The following is a 15,772-nucleotide window of genomic DNA, read 5'->3' on the forward strand; positions in this document are numbered from 1 at the left end:
TATACCACTGAAAACTACTTAGGCAGGAGTTATGTTTGTGAAAAGAAAGTAAAAAAAAAAAAAAAAACACCCCCAACAAATGGATTAGCCTCCCAGTCCTTCATACGTCACTATTTACAATACATGTTATATTGATGAAACCATTAGTTTAAAAAAAAAAAACTTTTTACACTATTTTAGAAGGATGTTTAATAGTTTATGCATAAACCACTTTTTATTTTTTTCCTCATTCGCGGAAGAACCCCTTTAAAAACGCGATAGCCTTAATGCGCGTCTTTGTACGCCTTCGTCGATTTTCCTATACCTTCCATTGATGCGGAATCGCACTGAAAATGGAACATGCATCACTTTCCTAGCCGCACCGCGAATGACCCTCGCTGATATGAACCTTCTCATAGACATTTATTGGCCACGTGGTCGGGGGGGGGCATTTTTTAAAAAACCGCAGGCGGCCGAAAAAAGCCGAAAACGCCTGAAGTGTGAACAAGCCCTGACTGGGGTTTTATGAATGTGTACTAAGCAGGTTTTGTCATCCTCACCATATAAATAGGCCTTTGAAGTGTGACAGTTGCAAATATGTCTGCATGCTGCATTAAACATTATGATTAAAGTATATTACAGTATTTTTTAAAAATGAAATACAGCTTTATATAGAAGATCTCTTTCCATTGTTTATCTAAAAATATTATGAAAGCTGAAAGTCAGAATTTTCAAGCCAGAGTTCATGAGAAATCGTACATTGTACTGCTAAATGAGCATCTATAAAAATGTTACCGCAAAATTTTGCAGGCTCTGCCTCAGTCCCACTGAGAATAATCTGCTTTAACCCCTCCCAGCCACTACACAGCAAGTTAGTGTTCTTGTAGCACATTCCTAATGCTAGAAAGTATGCTACATTTTCAGAGCTCAACCTCCTCACAGTGGCTGTATACTTATCGAATATGCTAGAAGTTAATGCAGCGAGTGGCTCGATCGATCATTCTATCAATTTTTTATCAGTCAATCGCTCCGGACGGAACATTTCACCTGGCAGTGGGTCGAGAGCAGATTGACGGCCTATAGGGTTGTACTGGATCAGTCAGATAGATTCAGTGGATGTTTTAACTAGATTTCATACTGGGCCCTTACCTTGAGCCGTGTATTTAACCACCTTAACAGTGATCATTACAGTGGTGCCTGCCAGATGGTGAGCTATACAGTATTAGGAAGCAAGTGAGCAGTCAGTTCTTTAATGTGCTGGAAATATGAAAAATCATCAGGCTTAAGGTGGCCACTAACTGTTCAATTTCTAGCAAAAATCGTTCGAGCGATCAGAAATTCTGATCGGACGAAAAATCGTTCACTACACCATCAACTAACCAATCTTTGCTTCCTATCTATCACGACCACCAAGAAAATCCAAATTTTCGTTCGACATTTTTTTCACTCGTTCATGATCGATTGTGTCCACCAATGGAGATTATTTACAACCAATCCGATTAGAATTTCTGATCCCTCTAACGATTTTTCGCTAGAAATTGGACCGTTAGTGGCCAGCTTTAGGCCTCTTCTCCATGAACAGCTGAAGACTGTGAATTCACCACCTGTCAGCTGCTCCCCCCCACCGGCAGGGTGTTTTCTAGCAAGGGGGCGCTGGACAGGCCACCCCTCATAGAGTTACATCTGAACACTGCTGTTGCTCACATGTGACGTTTGTTCGCCGCCAGGTAATGCAATTTCAAACGTGACACATGTTACCAAATGCTGGCATTCGGCTGCATGTAATTACAGCCGAATGACACTTGTGGACACCAGCCCCTTGTGGTAAAAAGGTCTTAGGCCTGGTGCACACCGAGCGGTTTTTGTAGCGTTTTCCAAACCGCTTCCGCCTGTGAAAACGGTTGGCTAATGTATTTCAAAGGGATGTACACACCAGCGGTTTGAGGTTGTTAGCAAACCGCAAACGTGGGTCCTGCAGCACTTTTGCGGTTTGCAGAAGCGTTTCTGCCTCAATGTAAAGTATAGCAAAAGCTGAAACTGCTCTGGAAAACGCTAGATCAGAGCGGTTTTCCAGGCATTTTTGTTACAGAAGTTGTTCAGTAACAGCTTTTACTGTAACAATATTTGTAATCTGCTACACAAAAACGCTCCAAAAAATGCTAGGCATGGTGTGCACTGGGCCTTAAAAGACACCTCACTCAAATCAAAGCTACCTAAGAAAAATACACTTGTCAGAGGAAAACAGAAAGGGACACCGAGAGCCCAATATAGTGTAGTATATAGTATAACCAGGTTATGGAGAAAGACAAAATGTGTGCAAAGCATTGTGGAGTGTATAAATAATTTCACTGTTTACTATTAAATCAACCAATTCTGTGTTTACTTACTGGGGAGGTAAGTCCACAACTACCTCCTCTTTTTAACAGTCTTATCCCGTTATTGGGGTCTCTGTTTTCTGTCCTTGCTACATACCTAAGAAAAATGTTCATGCTGGACCAGGAGGCCACTGTGCGTTTTTCTCCTCGTTCCTCCCAGTTTCTGTGATCGCTCCTTGAAAAATTTGGCTTTTGGCTAAAATCAAAGTTTCAAACAGGAAGAGTCAGGCTTGCTGTAATGTTCCCTCCTAGCACTTCCCCATTTTTACCTCTTCCCCACCCCGTTCACTCCCCTTAAGTGTAGGGAATGGTAGAGTAATAGGAGTTAACATCACTGCAAGCCAATCTCTTCCTCTCTGAAAATTTGACTTTATCCAAAAGTCAAATTTTTCAAGGAGTGATTATGGGGACTGAGGGGGGAACAAGGAGAGGAAAGCACACTGCACAGAGATATAGGGATCAAGGATGAACATACCTCTTTGCTTACCTTAGGTAGCCTTGCTCAGGTCAGGTGTCCTTTAAAGAGACTCTGAAGCGAGTCTAAATTCTCTTTTTTAACTTGTATTCATTTTAAGCACCATAACCCCTGCTAAACCGCCGCTATTCCGTGGCAAAACGAGGGGTTTATACCCCCCAAATCCCCTCTCTTGTGTCCGGGAGCGCTTCCTGCTTGAGGCAGAGCTTAGGGCTGTAGTAGCTCTGCTTTTTCCTTCACTCAGAGGGGTGGGGAGAGGCAGAGATCCCTGCGGCTGATTGACGCGCATGGAGGCAGAGTTGCAGCTCAAAGCTCTGCCTCCATGAGCAGCAAAAATCCACAACCAAGAAAGTTGTGGATTTTGCAGAGGGAATTTGTGGGGTATAACCCCCTTGTTTTGCCGCAGGATAGCGGCGGTTTAGAAGGGCTTATGGTGCTTAAAATGAATACAAGTTAAAAAAAGAGAATTTAGACTCGCTTCAGAGTCTCTTTCAGCATCTGAGAAACTTTGACAACAACCAAATTGTAATGGTTAGAAGGCTTGGTCGGGGTATCTGGCAGGTCTGGGTGGTTTCCTGATATGCAGCAGTTGGTACCAAACGTGGTCGCAGGAAGGACAACAGGTGAACTGGCAACAAGGTCATTGGTTCCCAAGGATCAGTGTCATGCATGGGGTGACAGCTAGCCTATCTGGTCCAGATCCACAGTAGAGCTGCTATTACACAAATCTCAAAAAAACAGAGCATTTGTGGGATGTGCTGGAGAAATAAACCTTATCTATGGCCCACCTTGCAACTTATAGCATTTAAAGTGGGATTGTTAGCCATAAAATCGAATTCCATTTACACACTGCTCTGTGATTATTATGCAATCTACAACGTGACCCTGCATTGCAAGCATTCCAATCTAATCATACGTTTTTCTGCTGTAATGAATCTTATGTCAGGGAGCCTGACTCTATTCTGGTACTTTGCAAATAAGAGGGAAGCTTGTTATCTCCCCTCCTACATTCCTGCTCCTCACTGATTGGCTGAGGCCAGTTCAGTGAGATAGGAGTCTGAGAAGAGAAATAAACCTCACCCCTCTGCAGAGGCTGCGGGAATACGATCTATGCTGTGCTCACATGTGTTTACAAAGCAAGCTAGATATGACAGTGCAGAGTAAGGGAGGAAATTACATCAGGATTGGCTTCAGACAGAGGCAGCAAAGATGGAAAATGCCTGAAACAGTTTTCTCTTCATATACTATATAAGATTCGCTGAAATCAAAATGTGGACAGTTTATTACATATGTTATGTAAGTTGAACAAGTACTTATCTACTTATATATGTTTTTTCCCTGCTGCTTTAAAGAGAATCTGTACTCTAATATTCTTACAATAAAAAGCGTAACATTCTATTGATTATGTTCCCCTGTGCCCCTCTGTGCTGTTTCTGTCACTCCCTGCTGCAATCCTGGCTTGTAATTGCCATTTTTAGGCAGTGTTTACAAACAAAAGACATGGCTTCTAACTAGAGTGTGATAGGCTTGAGAGTAGCTCAGTCTCTGACTCATACAGAGCTTGGAGAGGGTGTGTATAGCTTCTGCCAATGACATGCAGTGCTGCACATTCCACACATTCCAGCCTCTGCCTGACAGACACGACAGAGGAAAAAAGATAAGATTTATTACAGAGACAGTGCAACTAGAAAAGGCTGCAGTAAGACAGATCAGAACAGGTATAGGAACTTTTAGAATAGAAGAAATAAGGCTCAAAATTTTGTTACAGAGTCTCTTTAATAAATAAGTGTGTATTTTATGATAGTAAAATAAAGAATTTCTTTTAACATTTTGGATACGTGAGAAAACATTTGTTTGTTTCATTGAACAAAGTAATTTACTATCCAAAGAAAAAGCGGTAGACACTTTAGAGTTTTGCCATCACTGAGGCAATCACTGAGGTGAAGAGGAAAATATAGTGTGTACATAGCATCAGTCTATAACTGTATTTGCCCAGCTTGACTTGTATTTGTTGCTCACTTCATTTTTTTGTCCTTTTCAGGTATAACTTTGTAAGGATTATATGCTTGATTTTGGGCCTGGGAACTCTGCTGCCATGGAACTTCTTTATCACCGCCATTCCAGTGAGTGACTCATACTTATTGTGTAGACATTTTTGGTCATTTCTGTATGCAATAAATATTCCAGCAAAGTTTCACCTAGCGGTAAACCAAACACCCTGATTCAAAGTGGACCCGCGGCAACCCTAAGGTAAAAAAAAAACAGACACTGTACTGTCCAGAGAAGAGAGAAGCCTCCAGATCTGCTGAGGCTTCCCACATCCTCCTGGCCTCCACCGCTGGTGATCGCAAACCCTTTAAAGAAATCCCAAAACAGCTTGTTGGATTTCTGATCGTGGCTGGGCTCCTCTTCATGCAAGTATGTGGCCGAACTGCACCTGCGCGAGCACAGCTGTGACTGCACAGTAAACCAGAGGGCCCTTCCACACTGGGGTGGCGCAAAAAATTTACCGCTCCGCCCCCCCTGGGGCAATGAAAGTCTATGGGGGAGTTCACACTCCCCACGCAGCGGTACACTGCGCCGGAAGTTCCCTGTTACGCTTCCATACTTACGTTACCGTGCGGCTCCTGTGGCGATCTGCGTAGTTATATACGTCTATGGCAACGCGCCTTTCTTTAAAAAACCCGCTGCAGTTTTCAATGTCGCACATGTGCAGGAGTGTATTTTAGAAATATGCTTCTGCGCACGTCATCAATTGCCCAACAGGAAGTGAGCGTCACTTCCTGTTGGCCTACTGCCAGACGGGGATTCATTCGTTCTAACGTGGTAATCCGTGGAGGCCTGTTTTTGGCGGTGCGCAGGCACCCAAACGCAGCCGCTCAATGAAAATAGCAACGATAATAATTGTTTTTGGGGGAAAAAATCAAACTGCAGAATGGGAACAGCAATGAAAACAGAGCACTACGATTTCTATTATTCCAGTGACAGCGTCACGACCGCATGCGTTCTGAAAATCAGATTAGAATGAATGCCGTGGAAGAGGCCCCTTAGCCTAGACTTATAACATTTTAAACCAAAATAAGACTCTGAGGTTTCAGGGATGTTCTATTTAGGGTTAAACCTGTAGATACACTTATCTCATCAGTGTATTTTCATTCTAGGTTTGTTTTAAGCAGAGTTTTATTAAAACAAATAGATTGGTGCGATAGAGGGTTGTTCAAACATTAACCTGTACCTGGTGAAATATGCAGTAACTGCATCACATAAAGAGAAATAATGATGATAGAAAAAGGAATGCAAATCATTGGACGACAAGAAAAACTCTCAGACCGGGAACACACTAGGCAGAAATGCTAGTGTTGTGGAAAACGCTATGCAAGTCAATGGGCTGCATAAAAAAACCACATCTGTTTGCATCCTGCGATGTGCGTTTTTTCAAATGCATGTTTTGTTGCAATTTATTGTAAAACTCCTCTAAAACGCACATAATGAAGGTCGATGGTGACGCAGGGCTATTGCGTTTTAGTGCATTTTGCATGCGTTTTTATATGCGTTTTTTTTTTTAAATACAAGTTTGATGATGTATTTCCGTTTCCTGTTGACTACCTAGTCATTTACATAAAACATATGCAAAACGCATTAAAAAGCATACGCGATTTATATATGCGAACCGCAAAAGCATTAGAATGCACGCAAAATGCATATGTGGGAAAGCGCACAAATGCATTTGCAGCAAAATGCTGTTTACAGTTTAGAGTACTTCCAGTATAAAAGACAGAGCCTGCAGTGTCAGGCTTGGTCTTAATGATGCAGGATGGGGGTGTTTCGGGGCTAATTACTTACCTGATCGCCTGTAATTGGTTACGCAGGTGACACTCCGCCACCTCCTCAGTAATGCAGTCCCGGGCATGTTTCTGAAGCTCTTTGGAAACCTCCATTCCACCCCTTCTTGGCAACGACCAGTTAGGCCACAGCTACTGAGCTGGGGGTGGGTTGCGGCAATGCAGATGGGAGTGGCCAGAGCCTCTGCAGAACATGGACGCATTTCCAAGGGTGGCAGAGTGCTCAGCTGACTGACTAAATGACGGATGATCAGGTAAGTAATTAACCCTGAGACCCCCGACACACACACTGAAGGACTCGCAAGGCCAAAAAAGAAATGTAGTTTTACTTATCTGGTGCTTCTTCCAGTCCCTAGAAGTCATTTGGGTCCCTTGGTGCACTTGGGGGGTGGCCAGGCAGGTGATGGAGGAGGCATCACCAGGCTAATTCTGGATAGATTTCCTGCTGAAAATGAATCATACTCGATCAGAGAGGGATCTGTCTTATGGTCTATCTGCCCATTCATCCAGGGGCGTAACAATAGACCCTGCAAAGGACGCATCCGCAGGGGGCCTTGTGGGGGAGAAGTTTGTTTTTCCTGTCCTGAGAGACTGACAACTAAGGGCACGGAGAGAAAAAGCTTTCTGCACAATTGTTCTAATGACAGCATCTGCTCAGCCACTGATTACAAATCATACAAAGTTTTGTAGACAGTCCCTCTTCAGTGTGCAGCAGGCTCTTGTGTACAATGCACCGCCCCCAACCTCTCTACCCCTCCCCAGGTGCTCTGTATTGTAGTGATGCTGGAGAAGTCTGCACACCCAGGTCTGCTCCATTGGCGATGGACAGAGTGAGTGTAATAAGCTGAGGCTGGGAGCACACTCGTCTGTCGGTTTTTTGTGTGCATTTTTCTGTATGCATTTTCTGCACACCATGTGTGTCTGTATGTGTGAAAACATGCACGTTTTATCTCAGAAGCTAATGTAATTGATAGAGAAAATGCTCCCAGTGCTTCACCGCTGTCAGTTTTTATCTTCATGGGGAAAACACATGTGCACTAGCCAATTGAATAGCATTAGTTCTCAGTTTACCTGTGCAGAAAGCAAGGAGGGGGGGGGGATACAAAGTTTCACGGGGAGCCCAGTGATTTCTAGTTGCGCCCCTGCATACAACACTAGATGGATGGGCCCCTTAAGAGGATCCAGGAAGCTTCTGGACTTTTACCAAGGTAAGTATATAACTTTTTATTTTTAGAATGCTTCAGAGTAAGGGAGGAAATTGCATCAGGATTGGTTTAAAAATAGCCACAGTTAAAGTGGGAAATGCTAAGAAGGATTTTCTCTTTTTTTACTGTAGAAAAATCACTAAAATCAAAACGTGAACAGAGCAATACATATATTATGAAACAGAGCAAGTATTTGTCTACTTACACTCACCTAAAGGATTATTAGGAACACCATACTAATACGGTGTATGACCCCCTTTCGCCTTCAGAACTGCCTCAATTCTACGTGGCATTGATTCGATAAGGTGATGAAAGCATTCTTTAGAAATGTTGTCCCATATTGATAGGATAGCAACTTGCAGTTGATGGAGATTTGTGGGATACACATCCAGGGCACGAAGCTCCCGTTCCATCACATCCCAAAGATGCTCTATTGGGTTGAGATCTGGTGACTGTGGGGGCCATTTTAGTACAGTGAACTCATTGTCATGTTCAAGAAACCAATTTGAAATGATTCAAGCTTTGTGACATGGTGCATTATCCTGCTGGAAGTAGCCATCAGAGGATGGGTACATGGTGGTCATGAAGGGATGGACATGGTCAGAAACAATGCTCAGGTAGCCCGTGGCATTTAAACGATGCCCAATTGGCACTAAGGGGCCTAAAGTGTGCAAAGAAAACACACCATTATACCACCACCACCACCAGCCTGCACAGTGGTAACAAGGCATGATGGATCCATGTTCTCATTCTGTTTATGCCAAATTCTGACTATTGAGACTCATCAGACCAGGCAACATTTTTCCATTCTTCAACTGTCCAATTTTTGTGAGCTCGTGCAAATTGTAGCCTCTTTTTCCTATTTGTAGTGGAGATGAGTGGTATCCGGTGGGGTCTTATGCTGTTGTAGCCCATCCTCCTCAAGGTTGTGCGTGTTGTGGCTTCACAAATGCTTTGCTGCATACTTCGGTTGTAACGAGTGATTATTTCAGTCAACATTGCTCTTCTATCGGCTTGAATCATTCGGCCCATTCTCCTCTGATCTCTAGCAGCAATAAGGCATTTTTTCGCCCACAGGACTGCCGAATACTGGATGTTTTTCCCTTTTCACACCATTCTTTATAAACCCTAGAAATGGTTGTGCGTGAAAATCCCAGTAACTGAGCAGATTGTGAAATACTCAGACCGGCCCATCTGGCACCAACAACCATGCCATGCTAAAAATTGCTTAAATCACCTTTCTTTCCCATTCTGACAATCAGTTTGGAGTTCAGGAGATTGTCTTGACCAGGACCACACCCCTAAATGCATTGAAGCAACTGCCATGTGATTGGTTGATTAGATAATTGCATTAATGAGAAATTGAACAGGTGTTCCTAATAATCCTTTAGGTGAGTGTATGTTTGTATTTTTTCTGAGATAATATGGCTGACAGCTCCACTTTAAAGAGGAACTGTAACGACAAAACGGCCCCTGGGGGGTACTCACCTCGGGTGGGGGAAGCCTCAGGATCCTAATGAGGCTTCCCACGCCGTCCTGCGTCCCTCGGGGGTCTCGCTGTAGCCCTCCGTGCAGCGGTGACGCAATATTTACCTTCCTGGCTCCTGCGCAGGCGCTCTGATGCCTCTCGGCGCCGAAGTAGGCGGAAATACCCGATCGCCGTCGGGTCTGCTCTACTGCGCAGGCGCAAGTTTCCGGCGCCTGCGCAGTAGAGCGGACCCGACGGAGATCGGGTATTTCCGTCTATTTCCGTGCCGAAAGTCGCCACAGCGCCCCCGCTGGAGCCAGCAAAGGTAAATATTGAACTGACAGTCGGCACAGTCGCCGGCTGTTCGGAGGGCTGCGGCGAGACCCCCGTGGGACAGAGGACGGCGTGGGAAGCCTCATTAGGATCCGGAGGCTTCCCCCACCCGAGGTGAGTACCCCCCAGGGGAGGTTTTTGTTGTTACAGAGTCTCTTTAAGCAACATATACAGTTTAATAACCTTTTCAGAGAAATGGGATGAGTTTTTAAATGATCCCTGTACACTCTGCTTGGTACATACTGCTCTATGGAGAAAGGCTGGGGAACTCCGTGAGTGGGGACATGCTGTGAGAACTTCCTTTAAAATTTCCACAAGGAACAGTAGGCACCAGAGGACAGTGATCCACCCAGATGAGTCACCACAAGGAAGTCTGCAATATAAGGGGATTCCTGCACACACATTTGATTTCTAGAACACACAGTCATTTTGGCTGAGGAAAATCTGATCTGTGTACATAACTTTACAATCAGAAATAACTGTAGTGAGAGAAGGAGTGTCAATGTACCCATTAAATACATGCATATCCTGTCCATATGTATTTTATATTTTTCACTGTAGTGGTCCTTTAAAAAAAAAAAAAGTAACTATTCCCTGTGCCTTGAAGTAACAGACATGTGTACCTTGATGTTTCTGGCTTCTTTACTTGTTTCTTTCCTTTTTTGCTTATGTGTTATGTGGTGAGTGTCTTGCTTGTGTTGCTAGCATTATCAATTAGTAGCAGTAGCATGAAGAATGTGTCTAGTCATCCAATTCTCTGTTATCAGATCATAACTTGTGAGAGAGAATGCTTATCTGTAAGCTCCTCCTCACAATGTTCAGTGTGGGAGGGGCTAGAAGAACACGGTTGCAGTTGAAGTAAAGCCTTGTTCACACACCACTAAAATCTTGGCCAATACATTCATTCTGCGAGAATCTAACATGTGTGGAACAATACAGGCTGCTTGGCTATAGCTGAGAAGCATGTCTGTGCAGCGATCGTGCCCTTTAATATTGCCCTACCGATCGAGCAGCAATCGTTAAGATAGATAATTATTGAGCCCTAGATAAAAGGCTGCCCCTTGAAAAATGGGCGCTAGGCCTAGGCCCATCCTCACTCAGAAAACCTACATCCTTTGACGGGACTACAGGAAACTACTGCAAACAGGAAGTTGCTGTGTCTCCTTTTGCAAGGGGTTTACTCAGTGGTAAGCTGACATAGTTAAGTAGTTATGAAGGTTGAAGAAAAGACATGCGTCCATCAAGTTAGACCTCTTGAGCCTAACAACACACCAATCCAGGGGAAAGAAAAGCCGCAGAGGCAAAAAGTATCGACCCCGATTGGATCAAGGGACATCAATAAATTAATTTTGTGTGATTTTAATAGTGGTCTAGTGAAAAGGTGTACATGTAAAAAAAAAGGCACCCAGTAAAAAGGGCAACCGGAATTAGCCGCTAGTAGAACATTGGTGAAATCAACTACTAGTAACCTTTACCGATATTTTTCTTTGACCTACTAACCCTAATCTCACACAGAACCTTTTCTCTACCGCTTCCTAACTTAAGACCCTCCTGGTGGTGCCTAACCTTAATCCCCTCCCCAGTTGGTGCCTAACCTTAACTCGTAAGGACCCCCAACCCCAAACTACTAACACTGAATACCTCTGCCTCCTAACCCCTGATATTTTTGCATACCTCCAAGCCACCAAATTACTGTTTATGGAAAGCCACTAGGAGGTGATGTAGGTCATTGGTGGAGGCATGGTGTATATTCTGCCTGCACCTGGGGGGAGATTAGTGATTTTTTGGCACATGTATCCGGCATGACGCAATCCTCGCCGGTGACGGATACCGGGGCCTATGCTGTATGCTGTAATCGCGGCTTGTAACATTACCGCCCATGGCGGCGCCATTTTTATTTTTTTGCTTAAAGAGACTCCGTAACAAAAATTGCATCCTGTTTTTTATCATCCTACAAGTTCCAAAAGCTATTCTAATGTGTTCTGGCTTACTGCAGCACGTTCTACTATCACCATCTCTGTAATAAATCAACTTATCTCTCTCTTGTCAGACTTGTCAGCCTGTGTCTGGAAGGCTGCCAAGTTCTTCAGTGTTGTGGTTCTGTGATGCATCTCCCCATTCCAGGCCCCTCTCTGCACACTGCCTGTGTGTTATTTATTATTAGAGCAGCTTCTCTCTTCTCTCTTATCTTTTACAAGCTGGATAAATCCTCCTCTGAGCTGGCTGGGCTTTCACATACTGAAGAATTACATACAGGCAGAGCTGTCTGCACTCTGCAGGAAGAAACAGCCTGACACTTCAGTGGAAGATAGCTGCAGGGGGAAAGAAACACACAAATGATCTCTTGAGATTCAAAAGGAAGGCTGTATACAGCCTGCTTATGTATGGATGTATTTTCTTTGTGTGGACATACTGTACATCAACCTACTTCCTGTTTTGGTGGCCATTTTGTTTGTTTATAAACAAACTTTTTAAAACTGTTTTTAACCACTTTTAATGCGGCGGGGAGCGGCGAAATTGTGACAGAGAGTAATGGATGTCCCCTAACGCACTGGTATGTTTACTTTTGTGCGATTTTAACAATACAGATTCTCTTTAACACATCAGGTTCATTGAAGATAAAGCAAATGAACAAATTATTACAGCACGGCGCGAGAAACACGCAGGAAATTTGCACAATCAGTAGCACAAAATGTGAAACAGGAAAGTTATACAAACTCATAATAAAGGTCTGAGCACATTGTAAATACACAGAACAAACCTGACATGTTAGCAGAAGTCATCAATACACATTAAAAAGGCACTTTTTACCTGCTTCAGTGAAAAGAGATGGTTACCTCCATTTTATAAATATTGGAGCGTGGCAAAAGGTGAGAGGAGTTTTTTCTTTACAAAAGTTCAGAAAACAAAGTTGTAAAATAATTGGCAAGAGGAAGACGACTGCTGGGCTGATTTGCAAAGACAAGTGCCTAGTAAATTAACTGTAGCAATTGCCCCGGGCTTATAATTTGTATCCTTGTCTAATCTAACAGATGACACCTGGGCTGATGCTGCAGCTTTCTCTGCACCTGTCTTTGTAAATCAGCCTCAGTCAGTCTCTTTTGAGGATACTTTTATCCATCTTGATTGAGATTTGTTCCCCTGCCAGCCCAATGTTGAGCAATTAGGTTAATGTGATTAGCAAGCGCTGCTCACATTAGAAAGCACACTTCACCTGGTTTGACTGGGGGAAGACTTGCAGCCCGTAGATGCCGTACAGTGATGCTTTGGATGACAAGTCACTTTCGCGTAGTCTGCATTGTAGAAGTTGGAGGACAGTGGATACTTTTTGCGCACAAGCACCAGGTCAGTGATGTGTTAAGTTCTGGGGCTCATAGAACCACCTACATCCACTTCTTAATCTGTAACATAATTTCCCATTGATGCATATCTAATACTAAATAACCAATGGAAAGCATTAAAGTGTACTTAAAGGGAAAAAAATGCCCCCAAATGGGTACTTACTTCAGAAGGAACTTTAACCAAAGATTGAACTTTACCTCAATCAGCAGCCCTTTCCCACTAGAAATGGGTGGGGGGGGGGGGGGATTGTGGGGAAACCCCTCCCACAGTGTCATGTTATGACCATGGACCTGACAGTTTGCGGTCTCTGAACCTTGCTTGAGGCCTGGAGCCAGCGATTGTGTAGCGATTTGCAATAAGCATTTTAATTCTGATTAATCCTTTCAATTCAGTTTAATTTTTTTACAGTGTACAGTAATTTAAAAACGCTAGCAAAATCGCTCTGTATAGCGATTCATGAGCAATTACACTAGCGTTTATATACTTTACATTGCAGAAACGCTAATGCTCAAAAATGCTACATGTTCTTCATTTGCAATTTTGCTGATCGCAATCGCTCCAGTGGAATTTGGCCAATTCATTAGCATTAGCTGAGGGTTTAGGGAAAACGCTAGCGTTTTGAATCGCTCCCTAAAAGCTCAAAAAAATCACTCTACCGGTAGTGGATTCCTGCCCTCATTGTGGGAAATAACGTCTTTTTCCAGCTGACAAGCTAGCAGTGTGTCTCCCTTTGTGCAGAGAACACTCAGTAAACGAACATTCCGTACAGATCACCTGGCAGAACTAAAGATGTCACCACCAGTGATACATTTCAGAATGGAAATCAGAGAGAGAGAAGACTTCACAATGGGCAAACACTGACTAAATAATGAATATTGTAAAAAATAAGCAATTTTAGTCATTATTTTTTTTTTTTTTACACTACAGTTATTCTTCAAGTTGAGGGAAGGCTCTGGATAATACAGAGGCTTCCACATCCCCCTTTTCACTTGCCGTTTCAGCGCTGGGACCCCCCAAAACCCGTCACCAAGTATCCTAATGAGCGGGCTGTGGAGTTGGAGTTGTGGAATCGGAGCAATTTTGGCTACCTGCAGCCGGTGGTTTCGTACACTGAGGAGTTGGAGTAGGATGATGATGTTTGTACCAACTCCACATCCTTGTGGTCAAGGAGTCAGATTCGGAGCAATTTTGGGTTTCTGGAGTCAGAGTCGGTGGTTTCATAAACTTCAAAAACGGAGTTGAAGTCGGATGATTTTTGTACCGACTACAGCCCTGCTAATGAGGTTTCCCACTGCGTTTTCTAGTCCCCCATTGCCGCTCGCCGACCCTCCATAGATTTAAAACAATGACTTGTCAGTAATCTTTTTGGGGTTCGCACTCCTATTCAAGCACAAGCGCAGACACACTGCACCTGCGTAAGTACAGCCGCGCCTGCGCAGTAAGCTGGAGCCGCTCATGCGCAAGCAGCTCCGTGCTACTGTGCAGGTGTGGATGTGCTCACGGGGCTGCAGCACGGTCACAATCGTTCCAGGAGAGGAGCGTGGCCCTCGATCAGCTGGAGGGTCCACCGCAAGAGGCAATGAGAGGCCAGAGGATGCCGTGAGAAGCCACATCGGGATCCAGAGGCTTCCCTCTCCTTAGGTAAAACTTCAAATCATTTATCTAAGATGAGTCTACTGCAGGACTGGAGCAATTCCAGGACATCTTGGGAACCAGAGGACATCTTGGGAAGCCACATCAGGATCCAGAGACTTCCCTCTCCTTAGGTAAAACTACAGATCATTTATCTAGGATGAGACTACTGCAGGACTGGAGCAATTCCAGGACATCTTGGGAAGCAGAGGACATCTTGGGAAGCCACATCAGGATCCAGCGGCTTTCCTCTCTTTAGGGAAGTACGTGTTTCTCTTTAAGCAAGCTGTAGGCATGAGCTGGACTTGTGAATGTGACCGAACTATAGATCATTTATCTTAGATGAGACTGCTGCAGGACTGGAGCAATTCCAGGAGCCAGGTTCCTCAGATATTACTACTGGCTCCTTGCCTTTCATTGTAGTCAGTGGCACTGGTTGATCAACATTTCCTGCTGTCTCCTGGATTGGACAGACAATCTCCTGAATTTCATATACATTTGTCTATCTCTGCTGTAGCATAAGAGAAGGGATTGTAGGGAAGTGCTTGGCACTATTCTCTATATACTGAACATCAGAGGTGTCCTTTAAAATTCCTAAGCGCTGGCAGTGATGAGCTGCCTTTTATGTTACACTAGTACAGTGGTCTGCAAACTTGGATCTCCAGCTGTTAAGGAACTACAAGTCATACAATGCATTTGCCTTTATGAATCATGACTGTGGCTGTCAGACTCCTGCAATGCATTGTGGGACTTGGTAGTTCCTTAACAGCTAGAGAGCCAAGTTTGTAGATCACTGCACTAGTAGAAAGTCCCGTCCATTGAAAACGGGCGCTAGGCCTCGGCCGCATGCGCACCAGGCATGACGCACGGACACAGGAGGTAAAGCGAGTAACTTCGGCGCTCAGCGCTGAAGCTGGGCGCTGTCATTACACTAGTGCTATGAGGCGCGCTCCATGCAAGAGTAATTTGGGGATCCAGCGATCACCAGACCTGGAATTACATCTCCCTCCGAGCTGCTACGACTTGGAGGAGGAATAGTATTTACCGCTGCCGGGGAGTTTAGTGACAGCAGAGTAAGTCGTCATTTGGCTCACCCTGCACCCAACTCAACAGCAGCCGAA

At 44.1% G+C, this 15,772-nt stretch overlaps 1 protein-coding gene across 3 annotated transcripts in view; it reads left to right on the top strand.

Annotated features, from left to right (window-relative positions):
* The window catches only part of SLC29A2 (solute carrier family 29 member 2), a 107,915-nt gene that overhangs the window by 37,393 nt on the left and 54,750 nt on the right, over positions 1–15,772 (top strand). For all 3 annotated transcript variants that reach the window (XM_068261237.1, XM_068261234.1, XM_068261236.1), the window contains exon 3: positions 4,871–4,952. In XM_068261237.1, the coding sequence (XP_068117338.1) occupies positions 4,871–4,952 (82 nt within the window). The remainder of the gene's footprint in view (positions 1–4,870; positions 4,953–15,772) is intronic.

Source organism: Hyperolius riggenbachi, chromosome 11, assembly GCF_040937935.1.
Source record: "Hyperolius riggenbachi isolate aHypRig1 chromosome 11, aHypRig1.pri, whole genome shotgun sequence".
Classification (NCBI taxonomy): domain Eukaryota; kingdom Metazoa; phylum Chordata; class Amphibia; order Anura; family Hyperoliidae; genus Hyperolius; species Hyperolius riggenbachi.